The 20701-nt window shown below is 43.6% G+C and overlaps 1 protein-coding gene across 2 annotated transcripts in view; it reads left to right on the forward strand.

Annotated features, from left to right (window-relative positions):
• Positions 1-11009, forward strand: part of slf1 (SMC5-SMC6 complex localization factor 1) — a 73936-nt gene extending 62927 nt beyond the window's left edge. For both annotated transcript variants that reach the window (XM_033017290.1, XM_033017291.1), the window contains exon 16: positions 9874-11009. In XM_033017290.1, coding sequence (XP_032873181.1) covers positions 9874-10346 — 473 coding nt within the window. In that variant the 3' untranslated portion in view covers positions 10347-11009. The remainder of the gene's footprint in view (positions 1-9873) is intronic.
• Positions 11010-20701: the final 9692 nt, after the last annotated feature.

Raw genomic sequence — 20701 nt, forward strand, 5'->3', positions numbered from 1 at the left:
CGCGGGCCCAGAGCAGCAGATCCAGCCTCAGCGCCCAGGCCCGGGTCGCTGGTGCAGCCTATCCCGGACCCCGCACCAGCTCCAACCCCATGATAGGCCCCAGGGGCTCGAGGCAACCGTCCTTGCAGCTTTACCGAACAAGTTCCAGCTGAGGTGCCTGACTCTGAACTCTTATAGCCAGACATAGAGAGCAACCAGGAAGTGAACAGTTAAGCTAGATAGTTTGGGAGTCTTGAAATTTACCAGCACTTTTAACCAATCCAGATTATTTATCTTTTATTAGCAGTTCTACATATTTTGATTTCACTATGTGAGGCGTAATAACAAATCTGTTGTATTCTTCAATACCCCCAACTGAGCTTGGTTCATGCATACAGTTGCAACGAATAATACAATAGGACATTGACATGTTTTATGCAGTTAGGGCACATACTCCAGGGAAAAACACCATCGTAAGCTCTTTCACTTGCGTAGAGAGTTCATCTGATATGTTCCAGATCTAGCAACCACCAGCTTCAGTATTAAAACTATACTGACTTTGATTTTAAACACTTTTAATCCGAGGTACTCTCCTGCCCCCTGTTGGTTATTTTAACTTGGTATATTCTTGCAATTCTGTTTGTTAACATGAGTGCTTTGCTCATCCACCTGATCACCATATTACAGATTTGCCCTTTGTCACAGAAACTGTATGTTAAATTCACAAGTGCATCTTATAAATTTAAATTATTTGGCAGCCGGCTAACAAACTAACATTCAGAGATGCAAGATGCTGCAGATGCTGAAACCTTGAACAAAAAAAATCAAGTGCTGGAAGAATTTAGCAGGTCGGCAGCATCTATGGAGGGAATGGACAAAAGACTGTAGTCTGAAGAAGGGTCCAAAAATGTTGTCCGTTCATTTCCTTCCACAGATATTGCATGACCCAATGCGTTCCTCGAGGATATTATTTTTTAAGCCAATATCCAGGCTTATTTTGATTGGTTTCAACAATGAGACATATGATTTCCCTGTTTTGTTCAGTGCAGCATAGTTTAGAAAGTACAAATGTTTTGTCACTTAAAAAGAGGGAGGGAACTATTTTTGTTGCCTTGAACATGTGTTCTGGGGCCTGTGTAGAATACATCTGATTTTTACTTAATACACTTTGGTTTTTGATACTGCTGTTAGCTGAAACTATTGTTTAATATTATCACTGAGTTTACAGTGCATTTTGTACAATTCTGTTGCTGTTGCTAGTGCAAAAATAAGTTTTGCGGAATTCATTAAGCCCCCACAGTTTAATGACTAGTAAAATGCTTAAAAACATGGGTTGATTGTCTTTTTTTTTTTGGTGTCTTAATAATCATAGCTCATTAAATCATGGGTCCTTGAAGGAAAGGGATATAGAAGTGCTGATTACTTTTTCAATAAAGTCCTGCAATAGTAAGCCTTTGATTGTACAATGTATTCAGCCTTGTGGACACTTGCAAATTTTGGTCCCTTCTGGCATCTCAAGACACTTGTTCCAGTTCATTAATTATGCAAGTGGGCCAAATTGTGTGCTTTGGCACCGATTCTGGTTCGAGTTCATGCCTTTCCTGTTCTCATTTCAGAAGTCCCAACATTTAAATGCAATATGTGTTAGATAATCAGAATTTGAGTAACACCAGTGAAATTATAAAAGCCGACGTAGCAGTCAATCTCAATAACAAAGAAAATTGAAGGACTGAATAATCAGAGATAACATTGGCAATTTACAACTATAATGGTTTCCTATTTGTATATTCATTATCTTTACAGGTGTTGAACCCATTGACATGATAAAAGTCATAGAACCATAGAGCTTGTTGAAGGGACCCATTGGCCTAATTAGTCAAATGCCAACCACGTTGCTTAACCAGGCTAGTTTCATCTCCCCTGTGCCTGGCCCAGATCCCTCAACCTATCCTATCCATGAATCTATCTAAATATTTTTTAAAGTTGCAATTTTGCTCTCCCCTACAACCTCTGGTAGCTCGGTCCGTCTGTGATCCTCGCTGTGTGGAAAAGGCTGCCCCCTGCATCTCTTTTTAAATCTTTCCCCTTTCACCTTGAACCTATGCTCTCTAGAGTCATAGAGCTGTCCAGCATGAAAATGGGCCCCTGTCCATGCTGAATTCAATCTCACATAATTCTACTCCTATCACATGATCTTATAGGAAAATGGGGTTAGGACGGATAGATAGATCAACCATGATTGAATGGCAGAGTAGTATTGATGGGCTGAATGGAAAAATCCTACTATCACTTATGATCTTATGATCTGAACAAGTTGACAAATTGGGTTACCTGCATTTGTTTCTCACCCTTGGCATTAATATCTGAACAAATATCTTTTAATATTCATAATTGTCTCAGCTTCTGTAGCTTCGTCTGCCACCTTATTCCAGATATGACACAGGCCACTACTGAGTGGAATCTGTTGCCCCTGAGATCCCTCTTAAATTTATCCCTTCTCACCTTAAGCATATGCCTTTTTAGAATCTGGGAGGAAAAAGGCTGTGGGAAGGTTCACTTTATTCAAGCCCCTCATTATCTCGTACACTGCAAATGAAGTCACTCTACAGCTTCCTATACTTCAAAGCAAAAGTCCCAGCCTGTCCAATCTCTCCCTATAACTCAAGCCCACAAGCCTAGGTAACATCCTGGTGAATTTCTTCTGCACCCTTTCAAACTTTCTGAACATGCCTACCACGTGAGCCCTTGTCAAAGGCCTTACTTTTGATCATATAGACAACTTCCACTGCCCTGTTCTCATCTTTCTTAATGATTTCTTCAAAACATCTCTTGGATTTGTGAGGCACAAATTCACATGCACACAGCCATGCTCGCAATCCTTAATTTATCCATGCTGATCCAAATTCTGATGGATTCTGACCCTTCGAATCCCCTCCAGCAATCTACTACCACAAATGTCAACGTCACCAGCTTGTTCCCTAGCTTGTCCTTGCTACCATCTCTTCAATAACAATACAGCATTAATCATCTTCCAATCTTCTAGAACTTCACCTGGGGCTAACAATGATGCAAATATCTCTGCAAGGGTCTCCACAAATTCCCCTCTAACTTCCCACAAGGTCCAAAGATTTATTTGGTCAGGCCATGGGGATTTATCCACCTTAATGCACTCTTAAATCACAATTTCAATTTAATCTCTTTCTGGTAATTCCTATATGATCCAAAATATCACAATTCCAATGCTTCAATTGAGTCTTAAACTCTCCTACGCTGGGGAAAGGCATCTGGCTATTAATCTTATCTATGCCCCTCATGGTCTTATAACTTCAAGCTTCGGCATCCTACACTCCGGGGGGGGGGGGGGGGGGGGGGGGGAAGACCCAGCTGCTTGTAGCTCAAAGCTTCCAAACCTAATAACATCCTTTTGTTGCACACTCCAGTTTAATTGCTTCCTATAATAGGGTGACCAGACCTGTATACTGTATTTGAAATGTGGTCGATCAACATCTTGTACAGCTGTAACATGTCGTAACACATGTAGTCAATACATTGACCAATGGAGGAAACTGTACCAAATGCTACCTTCACTACCCTGTGTTACCACCAGCAAAGCAATAAGTTCTTGCATCTATCAGTCTCTGTTGTGCAACACTCCCAAGGCTCTTTCATTTATTGTATGAGTCCTGCCCTGGTTGGTCTTACCAAAATGCAACTACAGATCCACCATCGATTTTCCAGCCCCCTTGGTTCTAGAGCCATTCTGGATTATCCGTTTTGCCGCACCAACAGAGGTCACGGCCTCTGGAGTCGAATGGCACCAGAACGGACAAGATAACGGCCCACAAAGTCAGCCTCTGAAGTCAGCTATGGGATTTCAAGTGCACCAGTTGCCGGAAAATCAGCGATGGCCCTGTATTATTTGATTTGTATTATTTCTGTATTACTCACAAAACCATGCTTTTTATCTCTAATCAGCCATTGTTTTTACAAATGTATGTAGATCCTGATATTCGGACACCCCTTCACTAACTTTAATTGCCACTTTTTGGAGACTGTGAACTTGGACCCAAGATCCCTCTACATCAGGGATCTCCAAACTATGGCCCGCGGTCCACATCCGACCCCGCCACGAGATTTTATCCGGCCAGCAGCAAGCTCTTAACACGCTTTGTGCGGCGGGCTATTTAGCAGGTTCTGTGGTAGCGCAGCTTTAGAAATACAGCGCAGAAACAGGCCCTTCGGCTCATCGAAGCGATGCCCATACGCACTAGCACTATCCTACACACACTCTGGATGAATTCAATTAACCTGCAAATGTGGTGTGGGAGGAAACCAGAGCACCCAGAGAAAACCCATGCAGGCGTTCCGTACAGACAGCACCCGTAGTCAGGATGGAACCCGGGTCTCTGGCGCTGTGAGGCAGCAACTCTACCGCCTCACCACTGTCCCACTGTTCCTGTGTTGCAAAGGCCAGTTGTGCGGGGTGGTAGCATGGGGTGGGGAGTGGAGGGAGGGGGGAGTCAATTGGCGGCAGGGTCGGTGTGTAATGGTCTACCCGCCCCCCCCCCCCCCCCGTGAGAATGACTCTCTCCCTCACCCCCTCCCTCTCTCCCCTCCATTTCTCTCTTTCTCTCTCTCCCTCTCTCCCCTCTCCCTATCTACCCCCCTCTCTCTCTCTCTCTCTCCCCCACCCCTCTCTCTCCCCCCCCCCTCTCTCTCCCCCCCCCCCCCCCCCCCCCCCCCCCCCGCTGGATGGGTGAGCATTATACGTGTGTGGGTCTTTGTTAATATGTCTCGGGATCTGGATGTAATACGCTGAAAAGCTCCAAGTTAGGCATCACTCAGCACTGTGATGGTGGTGGACGTGCTAGTCAAGATGGAGGTGATTTTGGAGTGCATCTTTGTATGTGTTGGTGTATTGGAGATCTCTGATGCTGGCTGGTAGGGTATTCCAATCCCTTGCTATCTTGGAAGAAAAACGAGTAAGAAAGTGCTAAAGAAGTGCCGGGCTGAATGAAATAATTTCCAGGTTGGCAGCTTCTGGTTGACATGCCTATGGGTGCTTGGATTAACTGGATGTGGCCCTCCATCTTTAAATCAATAGTGGTATTCGTGATCTTGTGGAATGTTGTCAGTCTGATGAACATGTGACGAGTAGTAGGTGGATGACGTTTAAGGTCCTTTATCATGCTGGAGACTGAGCTCTGCCACTTGTAGTTGTTAGATATCAACCTTGCTGCTCTGTTTTGCGCTGCCTGGATCTTATTGATGTTCCCATGAGTGAAAGGATCCCACACGGAGCAGCTTTATTCAACATGAGGACATATAAGGCTTTTATATGCTTGGATCTTAACTTCTTTGGGTGCGTTTTGCAGATTGCGACGTAGAAAGCCGATGACACTGCTGGCTTTGGATGATCACAGTGTGTGAGAGAGCTTGTATGTGTGAGTTTGTGTCTGTGTGTGAGTGTGTGTGTGTATCGGTGTGCAGGTCTATGTGTCTGTGTGTGTTTCGGTATGTGGGAGTGTGCGTTTCCGTATATGTCAGGGTGTGACATTTCTTTATTTTTTCCTACGGCCCGCAAAAATGTGCCAAATATATGTCCCAGCACATGTAAAGCTCACCAATCTGTAGTTCCCAGGCTTTTCCTTGCAGCCTCTCTCTGCGCATTCAGTGCAGAATGCCACTGATCCTGAAACTCCACCCAGAATACCCTTCCACCTCAGTGATCTGTCTTTGAGTAAGCCAGTTCTGAATCCATACATCAAGTCACTGTGGATCCCATACATCTTCAGCTTCTGCATCAGCCTACCCTGAGGGACTTACCCGTATTTCCCGGCAATGAAGACGCTATTATTTACCCTAAAATAAGGCCCGAAAATTTACCTGCGTCTTGGAGGCCGAAGGTTAGATTGTTAGCCAAGAAAGATAGGCTTGGGCCAAATCGCTTTTATAACTTGGGGGGGGGACCACAATGAGGCCTAACACAGGGGGGTCGGCAACCTACGGCCCTTCCGGCCCGTAACCCAATCTCATTCGGCCCGCACACATATTTTTCAATTCGTTTTTGCGAACTGGGAACTGCAGCCAGTCCCGGGGCACGCAGGCGACCTGGGTGCACCAGCCAGACCTGCCAGCCAACCTGGGCGCTACAGCTAGTCCCGGGGAAGGCGAGCTGACCTGGGAACTGCAGCCAGTCTCGGGGCACGCAGGCGACCCGGGAACTGCAGCCAGACCTGGGAACTGCGAGCTGACCTGGGCGCAACAGCCAGACGTGGGGCAAGCAAGCCGACCTGGGAACTGCAGCCATTTGCGGGGCACGCAGCCGACCTGGGTGTCACAGCCCGACCTGGGCGCTATAGCCAGTCCCGTAGAACACAGGCGACCTGGGAACTGCAGCCATTCACGGGGCACACAACCGACCTGGGAACTGCAGCCAGATCTGGGGCAAGCGAGCCGACCTGGGCGCAACAACCAGACCTGGGCAAGCGAGCGGACCTGGGAACTGCAGCCATTCGTGGGGCAAGCAGCCAACCTCTCTCTCTCTGTCTATCTCTCTCCCTCCCCCTCCCCCTCTCTCTCCCCCTCTCGCTCTGTCCCTCCCTCCCCGTTATGTGATCTCCCTGAGCCAGGAAGTCCCCGTCCCTCAGACCTGAACCGCACAGTGCATTGTGGGACAGGCGAAGATGGAGGCCCCCCCCCCCCCCGGTCCAGATTGCCTCCTTGAAGAAGTTTCACAAAATTTTGTTCCTCAAAATCGCTCCAGTATTGTAAAAAGACACATATACCCAACACCCACTATGTGAAAAAGTTAAACCTCAGATTCTTATTAAATCTTTTCCCTCTCACCTTAAACATATGGGCTCTGGTTTTTGATTTCCCCTACTCTGGGTAAAAGACTCTGTGCATCCACTTTATCTATTCCCTTCATTATCTTATTGAATAATGTAGCAGGTTTCAAGAACTATTGGCCTTGTCCCTATACTTATTTTGCCCTTGCACTAGATGTCAATGCAAGTGTAAAATGATAGTCTATTTTTAAACTTTTAAGATGTGAATCAGCAACAATTTAAGACATTCTGCTGTTAATCTTATTAGCATATGTGTAGAACTGTAGAAAAGTTACTGCATTTGGAAAATAGCAGCTGGTCCATTGAATCAAATGAGTGTGATGCAAGAACAGCACAACTGGTCCCATTTCTCAGTCATTTCCCCATAGCCATACAAAATGCTTTGCTTTTGCAGTACGTCCAGCCCACAGTTGAATTTGCCTTAATAACAATCCTTGGCAGTCCATGTACCAGTTGTCATAGAGTGATACAGTGTGGAAACAAGCCCATCGGCCCCACTTTCCCACAACACGTCCCAGCTACTCTAGCCCCACCTGCCCGCGTTTTTGGAAATGTGTAAACATTTTCCTTGTATTCCTTTTTATACTTTTACCAATTCCCTTCATTATGCCTAGTTCCTGGCCCTTCCACTAAGGGACCAGTTACTATCTAAACTTTCTATGAACCTGCACAATTTTTAAATCCTTCTAACAGATCTCTCCTTAATTCCTCTGACAATGCCTCCAGTCTCTCGATGTAATTAGAATCCCTGACATGATTCCATTAAATCTCTGCTACATATACACAACTTTCCTAAAGTGTGGCGCCCAGAAATTGACATAGTTGAGTCACCAAACCAATTTTACCAAAGTTTATAGCGACAGCTTTGATTTTGAACTCTCTGTATAAAAGCATTTTTTTTTTTTAACTGCTTTCTCATTGAAATAAAACATTAAATGATCTGTGTTCACAATCTCTGTGCGAACATTAGAACATTGGAGTGGGAGTATTCTCCCAGTTTCCCATAGCTTTTTAATTCCCTGATTTTCTTTTTAAATTATCAACTTCCACTTCAAATGCATCTACTGATCAAGCCTCCACAACCCTTTGAATTCAAGGAATACACCATCCTCTACAAAAAAACAAATCTCTCCATACATTTTAAATGAACTGCCCCTTATTACTATGTTGCTTAGTTCAAGACTTTCTAACCTGTGAAAAATATCTCAACATCTACCCTGTCAAGCTTCCTTGGGACTGTCTGTTTGTATAAGGTCACCCCTTATTCTTATAAATTCCAAGAATATAGACAAAAACAGTATAGCCTCTCGTGACAGGACAACTACAAATTAGCCTGGTAAATCTCCTTTGGATTGCCTCCAATTTTACTATTTATATAAAATAAACAAAAAAGTGTGGCCTTGCCAATGCCCAGTAGAATTTTAACAAAACCTCACTATTTTCAAAACTTCAACCTCTTTGCAAATAATAATGGCCAACATGATGATTGCCTCTTTAATTACTTGTTGGACCTGCCTGCCTGCTAACCTTTTTGTGATTTATGCAGGGAAACACTGTATATTAAAATCCATTTGTCATGTTTTGTCCTCCAGTCAGTCATTCTGTCTTGCAGGCAAGATATCCTTACCATTACATGCCTTTTCACCTATATTGTGCCATTGACAAACTTGAATGCCTTGCATTTCACCCCTTCTCCAGGTCATTAATGTAAATAAATGATGCCCTAGATCTGATCTCTGATTTCTCCACTGCTTGCATCTTTCCAAGCTGAACATGGCCCATTAATTCTGACTTTTCAATCCATGCTAAAACACTTCCTCCAATGCCACGAGCTCTTAAGTTATGCACTGGCCTCTCACATAGCACATTGTCAAATGCCTTCTATACTTTATCTCTCCCTGCTTTTCCCATTAAAATGTAACATTTTGCTTTTTTAACATTAAATTTCATCAGCACATTCAGTTTATACATATCTTCTTGAAATCCCACTTTCAATTAAATGCCAAACTCTGTCAGTTGCAAATTTGGTAATTGAGTCCAAGGATATGTAGTGGTCTCATTATTGACCTGTGAATTCTGTTGAAGATTTCCCTCATTTAGAAAAACTTTTCACAGCCCAGTCCACCGCACAAACCATCCATTTTCCCTCTTCTGTCGGGCAGAAGTTATAGAAGCTTGGAAACCCATACCACCAGATTCAAGAAACACTGTTGTCTGATAGTAAGGACTACTGCGTGGACCTCTTATAAATTAACGGTATATTCCCAATCTCCCTCTTCTGGCCATTACACTTGATTTGACTGGGTAGCATGCACACAAAGTGTATCTCGGAACTCGTGGCAATAATAGGAATGGGTCTGAAGAAGGGTCCCGACCAGAAACGTCACCCATCCATTTTCTCCAAACATGCTGCCACATCTGCTGTGTTACTGCGGTGCAGGCTCGAAGGGCCGAATGGCCTACTCCTGCACCTAATTTCTATGTTACTCCAGTATTCTGTGTCTATCTTGGTATAAGCCAGCATCTGCAGTTCCTTTTTATTACAATAATATACCAATTTTGCTAAAGAGATGCATGCTGATTTCCCCTAATCAATCCATGTTTTTCCAAGCAAGTGCTTTAACAATAGTTTCTAAAATTCCACCAGTGATATTAATCTATAATCTACATAGGGATGTGCCTTGTTTTTGCATATTTCATCCTCACTTTTTTCCCTACTTTTGATATTTGAAAGACAATTGTGTGCAATTTTTTAAATAGCGACTGTAAAAATGTGTGACTGTAACGATCTTAAAATGAATACAGTGAAAATAACACTTTAAAATTGAGAAACGTTTCAGCATTAGAAGCAAGTGAATGAATCAACATGCATAGAACGTCATGCGTTGAAAACATCTCTGTACTGAGCACTTTCTGCAGACTGAGCAGGTGCAAATTAATTGGGTCAGCATAGTTACTGCCAAAGGAAGTTACAACTGTGCCTCAAAGGCAAAAATAAAACTTGTTTCAATTCTCTCGCTTAATCTGCTATTGTTTTTTACAGGGGCTGTTTTGTTACAACAGGACCATGTTGGTAGAAAGCCCTTGAATAGTATAAATTCTCCAAAGATAAACGAAAATATTGTTGCCATTAATGAAGTTGAAAACAAGACTAAAAAGCTGTTTGGAAATGTTAATAATGAAATCAATCCTGCTGAATATGAATTTTGTGCTTACCTCTGGTCTATGTTATTAAAAAGCTATATTGAAAATCATAATTTACCCTTAATATGGCAATTTATGAATGATGTATCTTTGAAGACAGTTACATTTCTTGGTAAGAATAGGTTTGAGAGCCTGGTTAATTCCTTTCCTGGCCAGCTGATGGTGCAGTATGCTGAAGATGTAAAAGCGTACAAGGAACTTCCGACTTGTATTCAGCAAGTGCTTGGCAATGTCAGGAATGGATCTATGACACTTGGAGTGCATACAGAATTGCTACTTTTGCACCTAGAATCAACACTTCATATTTTTTAATTTGCAATTTGGAATGAACAATTTATTTGCAGCCTTTTATAATGAATGGAAAGTTGCTCAGAACTGAATTGAAATTCTGAAGGGATAAATATTTAATCAGGAAAACCTGAAGCTCCTATTTGCAATTATTGCATATGCTCCAACTGACAAAAGTAAGAATTGCCTTCCAGTGAAACCGGATAATGTAATACTACATGGCAATAGAGAGCAGAAGGTGTAATGTATGGTAGGTCTTCATACCTTTGCTTTGTAAAATAATGTTATTGACTTCTATATAATTATTTGATTACATGATGACACTGATTTGGTTGAAAGTTTGTGTGCAATGAACTTTTGTTTACCCCTATTTTTGCACAGTTGTAAATCTCAACAATTTAAATACAGTTAAATTTAATTAAATATTTGTTTCTGTGTTCTTATGTTATGATCTAATTGCAATGAAACCATTAAAAATTAGAACATGCAATATTTACAGGCATTTTGCATTTATTGACCTATCTCAGGCCGTTTAATATTATTTGAATTGTGCCAACTAATTTTTGTTATTGTTTTCTATGTAACTTTTCATTGTATTGGGAAAACCCCTTCGCAAAGCTAGTGGTCTACTCTGGCCTATATCTGTAACCTTAAATTGCTGGAAATTAAAGAGCAGCTTTCGATCAATTGGGTATTAAGCATTCTCTTAGCTGCAGTGCTAAATGATGATGATTTTAAGTTCATCCATATTATACCATTTCTGTTTTGCAGCATATGTTTTGTAAACTGTGTAAACAAAATGCAAAAAATAAAACTTGCTGATTCTGAATCTTTAAAGAAATGCTGAAAGGTCACTGACCTGAAATGCAGGCTTTCTATCTCGCTAAAATGCTGCTTGACCTGCTGAATATGTCCTATCTTTATTTCTGCCTACATATAATGTCAGAGCTGCTGGCCAAGTTTTTAAAATTTGCAAAAGTGTACAGAAGTATACTTGAAATTGCTAAATCTTGCATAAAGTTAGCTTAAAGAGCCTGTTGAGCATCAAAGCAAAACAATTAAAAAATGGAAGACATTTTCCAGTAATATCCCCCAAATAATTCCTGAGATGTAAGCAGTAGATCTACATGGTTTCCATTATAAGATGAATGATTTTCCTTACTTGAACAAAACTCTCCCCTCTTAACAATCAGCAACAGAATTAAAATTCAGCACTCAAATTCAATGGTTCAAATTTCTTGATTCAACAAATTGAGACATTTTCAAAGATTATAATGTTCTCTCCAACCTTTTAAAAGCTTGGCCTGGAACCTATCCAATCATGGAGTTACATTTTTCATAATTATTAATAACTAATGTCAAACCCTGAACAACACCTCTGCCTCTCTACCAACACTTTCTTGTGCATTAATTATAGACTAAAAATGCTGAGAATGAGAAAGTTAATTTTAAGTCACAAAGAAGATGGGAGAAGCATGGGTAGAACAAAGTGAATCACCCTAATAGGGTGACATTTGATGACAATATTGTAATTAGGTAGCAGTTAAAATCAGATTATGCTGCTGCTATGCAATGTGTTCCTAATGGTAAGGTCATGGACCATGCCCAGTGGGGCAGAAAATAGCTCTAATGAAGATGGGCAGAAACTGCCACTTGTAATACAGACCAAATGTGAGTTGCCTATAGTTGGAGCATTTAGTAATGAGTCCTGAAGTCATTGTTCCTCATGTTTGCATTAGGCTTCATTAACATTGCGGGAGACCACAAACAAAAAAGTCAGACTGGGGCGGTGAATTAAAGTGGCAGGCCGCAGTAAACAGGAATGCAGTACACTCAATCGGAAGAAGTTTAAACTAATTTCTGCTTCTGGAAAGACATTTAGAAAGGTACATGGACAGGAAAAGTTTGGAGGGGTATGTGCCAAACTCGGCCAGGTGAGACTAGTGCAGGTGGGGTAGCTTGGTCAGCATAGACAAATTGAGCTGAAGGGTCTGTTTCCATGGTGTATGGCTGACTATGGGTCCCTGGATGGCGAAGGAACAAGATGAAAGGATAGGCATTGCATCGCCTTTCTTGTGCAAACCATTTCCCAATCTTATCAGAAACACTACTGATACATTCTCTTGATAAGACTTGCTTATCTGAGGACACAGGCACCAAAGTCCCTGATAGAAGCTGAAAGAAGGTATCTTTGAATAGCATTAAAAAGAGAAATCTGCTGTTGACTCCAATGCATAAAAAGTGCACAATCATGAATTTGTCAACAACATATGCATTGTGCATGCTCAAGGGATCCTCCTGCTGCAAGTCGCAATTGTCTTGGATCGCCACGATAGAATCTAAATCGAAGCATAGTGTGCTCCTGAGAAGTTCTCTGGCCCCAGTCGATTCTTTGGACTGAATAATGACAGGTGGGTAAATAAATGTATCTGATGATTGTGTTAATACAGCATTATGCTAATATTTAAACTTTCCTTCAACTCAGGAATATCCTCATTCAGTTGAGAGCATTGAAAAGCAAAAATCTGATGTTGGGATTATTGACTCCTTTTCACTCTCCACAGATGCAGCCTCACTTTGAGATTTATTTCAAATATGCTCACCATTTTATGAGCAGTAGTAGTCTTAAAGACTCCATAGTTTTCAAATAAAACTAACCTTGTGTACCAACAGTGTTTGTATTTTTCTAAGCATTACTCCAAAAAAGGTTTATCCACTTATCTATTTCATATGCTCATGATTTGTCACTGCCAAGATTTTTTATAGATGTATCATGCTTAGAACCTATGACTAACATAATTTCTGCAGTCATTTAATCACATTTTAATTGCAATCTATGTACAAACACCTCTGATGCAATGATCTGATCTCCACTACCTACTAAGAAACACAATTGGGGCACATGTCTAGATTTCTTTGATTTATACATTGATAATAAATATACGATGCTTTGTACCCCATGTTTTCCCTGATTCATTGATAGCTGTGTGGCTTATGTGGTTAATAACTCTCATGTCCCTTGAAAGCTGTAATGGATTTATCAAAAATAACATAAATTTTATATAAATTGTACTTGCAATACTAAAGTTGGACTTTGAACAAAACCAAAATTGAATATGTTCTGCCGACCTTTACAATGAAGCTTTCCATTTTAACCATTCAAGAATTATCCGTTATGAGCCATATAATCATCATAATTAAAAAATGATGGAACAATGGAAAGCCACAATCTTTCTGTAATCGTGATTTACAACTTGTACATTAAAAAAATTTAAATGATAACTTTTTCAATTATAAGATATAGAAGTTGATCATCTGGTTTATGTCAGATACGTGGCTCTTTTATCTTTTAAAAATCAACTCTAATAGTCTTCATTTTGGCATATAGCACTAAATAACTTTTTAATTCAAAGTCAATGTGTCAAATTGTGCTGACTGACAGCATAATGTGCATTGGAGTTGCCATGCAAGCAACATTAAAGGCACATGTCGCAAAATTAGTTGGGGGGGGGCTAGATGCTGATGCATCTTATGCCCCTGTCCCACTTAGGAAACCTGAACGGAAACCTCTGGAGACTTTGCGCCCCACCCAAGGTTTCCGTGCGGTTCCCGGAGGTCTCCCTAACGGTCGAAAGTGGTTTCCACTCCTGCTTTGTTCCGGCGATTATTTCAAAAAATTCAAAACTGGCCACGACTAAAAATAGGTTGCCGTTTTAAAAATGGGTAATTATTTGTTGTCGAAGCCTGTCACAATGCTAGTTGCCGGAGGTTGCAGGTAGTGGAAGGTAAGACCTTTTTTTCACCCAGTTTTATTCCACCAGGGAGGTCTTACCTTCCACATACCTTCCAGAACAAGGGGTCACAGTTTAAGGATAAGGAGGAAGTCTTTTAGGACCGACATGAGAAAAACATTTTTCACACAGAGAGTGGTGAATCTCTGGAATTCTCTGCCACAGAAGATAGTTGAGGCCAGTTCATTGGCTATATTTAAGAGGGAGTTAGATGTGGCTAAGGGGATCAGGGGGTATGGAGAGAAGGCAGGTACGGGATACTGAGTTGGATGATCAGCCATGATCATATTGAATGGCGGTGCAGGCTCGAAGGGTCGAATGGCCTACTCCTGCACCTATTTCTATGTTTCTATTACTGCCCACTCTGCCTTTGGGCTCACTGCAGCAGTAGAGTGAATTGCCTAGTTCTGACGAGAGTTCTCGGAGTTGAAATGCTAACTCTATCTCTCTTTCCATAGACACTGCCGGATCTGCTGAATGTTTCCAGCATTTTCCGTTTTCATTTCTAATCTCCAGAAATATATAAATCTTGTTGTACGGGGATATTTAGACAATAGACAATAGGTGCAGGAGTAGGCCGTTCGGCCCTTCGAGCCAGCACTGCCATTCAATGTGATCATGGCTGATCATTCCCAATCAGTACCCCGTTCCTTCCTTCTCCCCATATCCCCTGACTCCGCTATTTTTAAGAGCCCTATCTAGCTCTCTCTTGCAAGCATCCAGAGAACCTGCCTCCACCGCCCTCTGAGGCAGAGAATTCCACAGACTCACCACTCTGTGAGAAAAGTGTTTCCTCGTCTCTGTTCTAAATGGCTTACTCCTTATTCTTAAACTGTGGCCCCTGGTTCTGGACTCCCCCAACATTAGGAACATGTTTCCTGGCTCTCCCATGTCCAAACCATGAACCATCTTATATATTTCAATGAGATTCCCTCTCATCCTCCAGAGTGTACAAGCCCAGCTGCTCCATTCTCTCAGCACATGACAGTCCCGCCTCCCCGGGAATTAACCTTGTAAACCTATGCTGCACTCCCTCAATAGCAAGAATGTCCTTCCTGAAATTAGGGGACCAAAACTGCACACAATACTCCAGGTGTGGTCTCACTAGGGCTCTGTACAACTGCAGAAGGACTGCTTTGCTCCTATATTTGATTCCTCTTGTTATAAAGGCCAACATGCCATTCGCTTTTTTCACTGCCTGCTGTACCTGCATGCTTACTTTCATAGACTGATGTACAAGGACCCTCAGATCCCGTTGTACTTCCCCTTTTCCCAACATGACGCCATTTAGATAGTAATCTGCCTTCCTGTTTATGCTACCAAAGTGGATAACCTCACATTTATCGGCATTAAACGTCATCTGCCATGCATCTGCCCACTCCCCCAACCTGTCCAAGTCACCCTGCATTCTCATAGCATCCTCCTCACAGTTAGACAATAGGTGCAGGAGTAGGCCATTCGGCCCTTCGAGCCAGCACCACCATTCAATGTGATCATGGCTGATCATCCCCAATCAGTACCCCGTTCCTGCCTTCTCCCCATATCCCATGACTCCGCTATTTTTTAGAGCCCTATCTAGCTCTCTCTTGAAAGCATCCAGAGAACCTGCCTCCACCGCCCTCTGAGGCAGAGAATTCCACAGACTCACCACTCTCTGTGAGAGAAAGTGTTTCCTCGTCTCCGTTCTAGTTCACACTGCCACCCAGCTTTGTGTCATCTGCAAATTTGCTATTTAGTAAGGTTATTTAAAATTAAATTAGTAAGGTTTATTAGTAAAATTAATTTAGTAAAGTTATTTTAAATTAAATTTGTACACCAAGAAAAGACACATCGCAGGCCATGTGTTTCCTTTTCCCAGCAATTCCCAAATGTCGAGAATAACTTTCATTGGCTCCAGTGACAAATCTGCAAGCTCTGTCATATGTAGGATTGCTGGAGCTTGATGGGGTGGTTTGTTCAAAGGTTTGAGATACTCAGTGCATTTTCAATTTTATTTTCTGTTAATTTGAGCAGTCTTCTGTCTATGATGATGGTGGTGGAGGCAAATACAATAAATATATATTTTATTTATTAGAAGTAAGTATAATACAGTTGTACCTTTTTACAGGTTCCCAAAATTATGTTAACATAATATATTCTCTGTACAACTTCCTTTTTTTTAAAGAGAGAAATAAGAAAGAAAGAGATAGTAAAGGATAGAGGAGAGTGTAGTGTGTGTGAATAAAAAGAGAGAAAAAGAGATAGTGCGGAAAAGAAATAAGCAAGAAAAGAAAGCAGGAGGGAGCTTATCAAATCGCCACTAGGAGATGATTTTTTATATTCTTGATCATCTTTCACCCATACCTGAAACTTTTAATTTTTACGATACTGTTGCACCACATGAATCAAAGAAATCAATAAATGGAGACCAACTCGTTAAGAATTGGTCTTGTTTATCTATTAGGAGGCATCTCATTTCTCCCAAGTATGCTGTGTCCAACATATTACTGGTCCACATTTTAAGCATTGGTATAGTAGCGTTTTTGCAAAAAAAATTTTTTTTAGCTGTTATTAACCCATAATTAAAGAATGACTTTTGGGGTATGTTTAATTTGTTCCCGTCTCCCATTACTCCAAATATAATCATTTCCTTATTAGGTTCCATTTTTATCTTAAATAGATTTGTGAATATATCCAAAATATCATACCAAAATTTATGAAGTTTTGTGCAAGAAACAAAAGAATGTAATGTTGGCATTTTGAGAAAGACATCACAGATGGGAGAGATATTTGGGTAGAATTTATACAACCTAATTTTTGAATAATATAATCTAATTGAATTAAATTGTCTAACATTAATCGAACATTTATGTATATATATCAAATACTTTTCCCATGTTTCTTTTGAAATTTTTATCATTAGTTCTTTTTCACAGTCTTCTCTAATTGCCTCCGTTGATGGTAATTCTCTATTTAAAATACTATTATATAGATATGATATTATTTTTTGTGAGTCTGCCTTAATATTCATTGCTTCTTCCAGTGGATCTAACATTATACTGTGACACCTTGGTATATATTTCTTCATAAAGTCACATATCTGTAGATATTTAAAATATTGGTTGTTATTCAATTTAAATTTTAATTTTAATTGTTGAAATGATAATAGATTTCCCATTTACAATAAGGGTGTTTAAGAGACTTTTAAATAGGCACATGGATATGCTGTGAGTGGAGGGGTGTGTGGGTGATGTATGGGTAAATGAAATTACATTACCCTGGTATCATGTTCGGCACAGACATTATGGGCCTAAGGGCCTGTTTCATTGCTGTGCTTTTCTATGTTCTCGCGAGTCACTACCTTCCGGCCTAAAAATGACCTGTTTTAATTCAACTGTCAGCCTGAATAACCAAGTAACCTAGGGATATGGGAGATCTATATAACCCCCTCATCTGGTGTTGGAGGAGATCTGGATAAACCAGTATTTTTAAATGCAAAAACTTAGCATTCACATATATGAGGGTCACCAGGGAGAAGATGGGGCCACTCAAGGATAAAGGAGAGAATTTGTGCATGGAGTTGGAGGATGTTGACAAACTCTTGAAGAGCTTAAGGTGGGTAAATCCCTGGACACTTATGGGATCTATCCCAGGTTATTAAGAGAGGAGTTTGAAGGAGCTTTGACGAAGATATTTCTCTAGCTGCCAGACGAGGTCCCAGAGGATCAGACAAATAGCCTGCATTGCTTTTTTTTTTAAAGAAAGGGGGTAGAGAGAATCCAGGGAATTACTGCTTGAGAGCCTTGAGCAGAGCTACCAAGTAGTACGGATTTTCCGTATTTTGTACGGAAATGCGATCAGAATACGGATGTACAGATTTGCTTTGTAAAATACGGATTTTTTTTAAATCAGCCCGACTTCCTGTTTCATCTTGTTGCTTAAATATGCATGGATATAAACAGTCATACTGTACCTCTAAAAATTATAGCAGATTAAAGCTTTTAGTATTTTAAATTTCAAGATCTGGATAATTCCTTTTGTAAGCTTTGATCTGCCTGTCCCGCCACAGGTTTAAACAGCGCTGTCAGTTTAACTCGTGGGAATTTCAACAAACAGCGCTATCATATCTATATATCATATATCTATCTATCTATCTATTATATAAAAGTCTGTGGCTGCCGGCCGCCTGCCGTCTGCCTGCCTGACTTGTGGCTGCCAGCCTTTGATTCGTTGCTACGCCAACACCAGATGCAGAATCGCCGAGATATTTTCCATTTCGGTAGAGATTTCACTTTCCATTACAAGTATCCACTCCTGATTAAATGTTGTCGTGTTTATGTACACTTTTTAAAAATAAAATCCTTCTCCCCCCCCCCACCCAAAATTTCGAAATAAAACAGCTCTCAGCCATAACAAACTCTGAAGAAGGGTTTCGGCCCGAAACGTCGCCTATTTCCTTCGCTCCATAGATGCTGCTGCACCCGCTGAGTTTCCCCAGCAATTTTGTGTACCTTCTCAGCCATAACATGTTGGTGAACGTTCAATCGTGTGATGTCACAATGCAACGTTCCATCGTGTGATGTCACAATGCCCAATGCTCACAGATGTCCAATCGGAATGGATCCATTTACATATGCCTTTGCAGCAGCCACAGCCCCTCCCTCCCACCCCCGCAGCCTGTGTCGAAGCGCGTCATCACGTGTGTGGGAATAGAAAAAGAGGATTGGGGGTGAAAGGGAATGGGGAACAGATGGACAGTCCCTACCCCTCCCCCTTCCACTCTCCCTCCCCACTATTTCCCCTCTCTCCCCCACCCCTCTCCCCCTCCCTCCAAACTCTTACCCCCTCCCTCCCCTACCCCATCCCTCCCCCACACCTCTCTCCCCCTCCCCATCCCTCTCTCCCCCTCCCCCATCCCTCTCTCCCCCTCCCCATCCCTCTCTCCCCCATCCCTCTCTCCCCCTCCCCATCCCTCTCTCCCCCATCCCTCTCTCCCCCACCCCCTTCCCTCTCCCACTTCCCTCCCCCACCCTCTTCCTTCTCTCCCCTGCCCCCCCACCCCTCTTCCCTCCCTACCCCTTTCCCTCTCTCCTCCAACCCTTTCCCCCACCCTACCCCCATCTCCCTCCTCCCCCCGCTCCCCCACATCTCTCTCCCCTCCCCATCCCTCTCTCCCCCTCCCCCATCCCTCTCTCCTCCCCTCTCCATCTCCCTCTCCTCACCCCTACCCCTCTCCTCACTTCTCCTCCCCCACCCCATCCCTCTCTCCCCCACCCCCCTTCCCTCTCCCCCTTCCGTCCCCCACGCTCTTCCCTCTCTCCCCCAACCCCCCGCCACCTACCCCCCTCCCCTCCCCCACCCCTCTCCCTCTCTCCCCCACCCCTTTCCCCCTCCCCACTCTTCCCCCTCCATCCACATTCTTCCCCCTCTACCCCCTACCCCCCTCCTTGCTTCCCTCCCCCCTCCCCCACCCCTCTCTCCTCCCCCTCTCCATCTCCCTCTCCTCACCCCTCTCCCTCTCTCATCCCTCTCTCCCCCACCCCCTCCCTCTCTACCCCACCCCCTTCCCTCTCTACCCCCGCCCCCGCCCCTTTCCCCTACCCCTCTGTCCCTCTTCCACCACTCCTTCTACCCCTCCCTCCCCACTCTTCCACTTCTCACCCCTTACCCCACCCCTCTCCCTCTCCCTCCCCCACCCCTCTGTCTCCCCCTTCCTTCCCCATCCCTCCCCTCTCTCCCCCACCCCTTCCCCTACCCCTCTGTCCCTCTTCCACCACTCCCCCTGTCCCATTTCCACCACGCCCCCTACCCCTCTCCCCCTCCCTCCCTCCCCACTCTTCCACTTCTCTCCCCCCTCCCCCTCCCACTCTCCCTCCCCACTATTTCCCCCACACCTCTCTCCCCTACCCTCTCTCCTCCCCTCCCCCTACCCCTCTCTCCTCCCCCTCTCTATCTCCCTCTCTACACACCTCTCCCTCTCCTCTCTCTCCCCCACCCCCCTTCCCTCTCTCCCCCACCCCCTTCCCCCTTTCCCCCTTCCCCCTACCCCCTGTCCCTCTTCCACCACTCGCCCTACCCCTCCCTCCCCACTCTTCCACTTCTCTCCCCCTTCCCCCTCTCTCACCCCACCCCTCTCCCCTCCCATCCCACTCTTCCCCCGCCCCCCCCACGACTCTCCCCCTCCCTCCACACTCTTCCCCCTCTCCCTCCTCCTTCCCTTCCCTCCTCCCCCTCCTCCCTCCTCCTCCCTCTCTCCCCTTCCCCACCCCTCTCTCCCCCTCCTGCCCCCACCCCCATCCCTCTCTCCCCCACCCCCATTCACTCTCTCCCCCTTACTGCACCCCTCTCCCTCCCCCACCCCTCTCTCCCCCCTCCCTTCCCCCTCGCTCCCTCTCTCCCCCACCCCTTCTCCTACCCCTCTGTCCCTCTCCCACCGCTCCCTCTACTCCTCTCTCCCACTTCCACCACTCCCCCCTACACCTCTCCCCCTCCCTCCCCATGCTTCCACTTATCTCCCCTCACCCATCTCCCTCTCCACCCCTCTCTCTTCCCGCCCCTCCCTTCCCTCTCCCTCCCCACTCTACCCCCTCTCTCCGCTCTCCCCCTCCC

Source organism: Amblyraja radiata, chromosome 3 (genome assembly GCF_010909765.2).
Source record: "Amblyraja radiata isolate CabotCenter1 chromosome 3, sAmbRad1.1.pri, whole genome shotgun sequence".
Lineage (NCBI taxonomy): Eukaryota > Metazoa > Chordata > Chondrichthyes > Rajiformes > Rajidae > Amblyraja > Amblyraja radiata.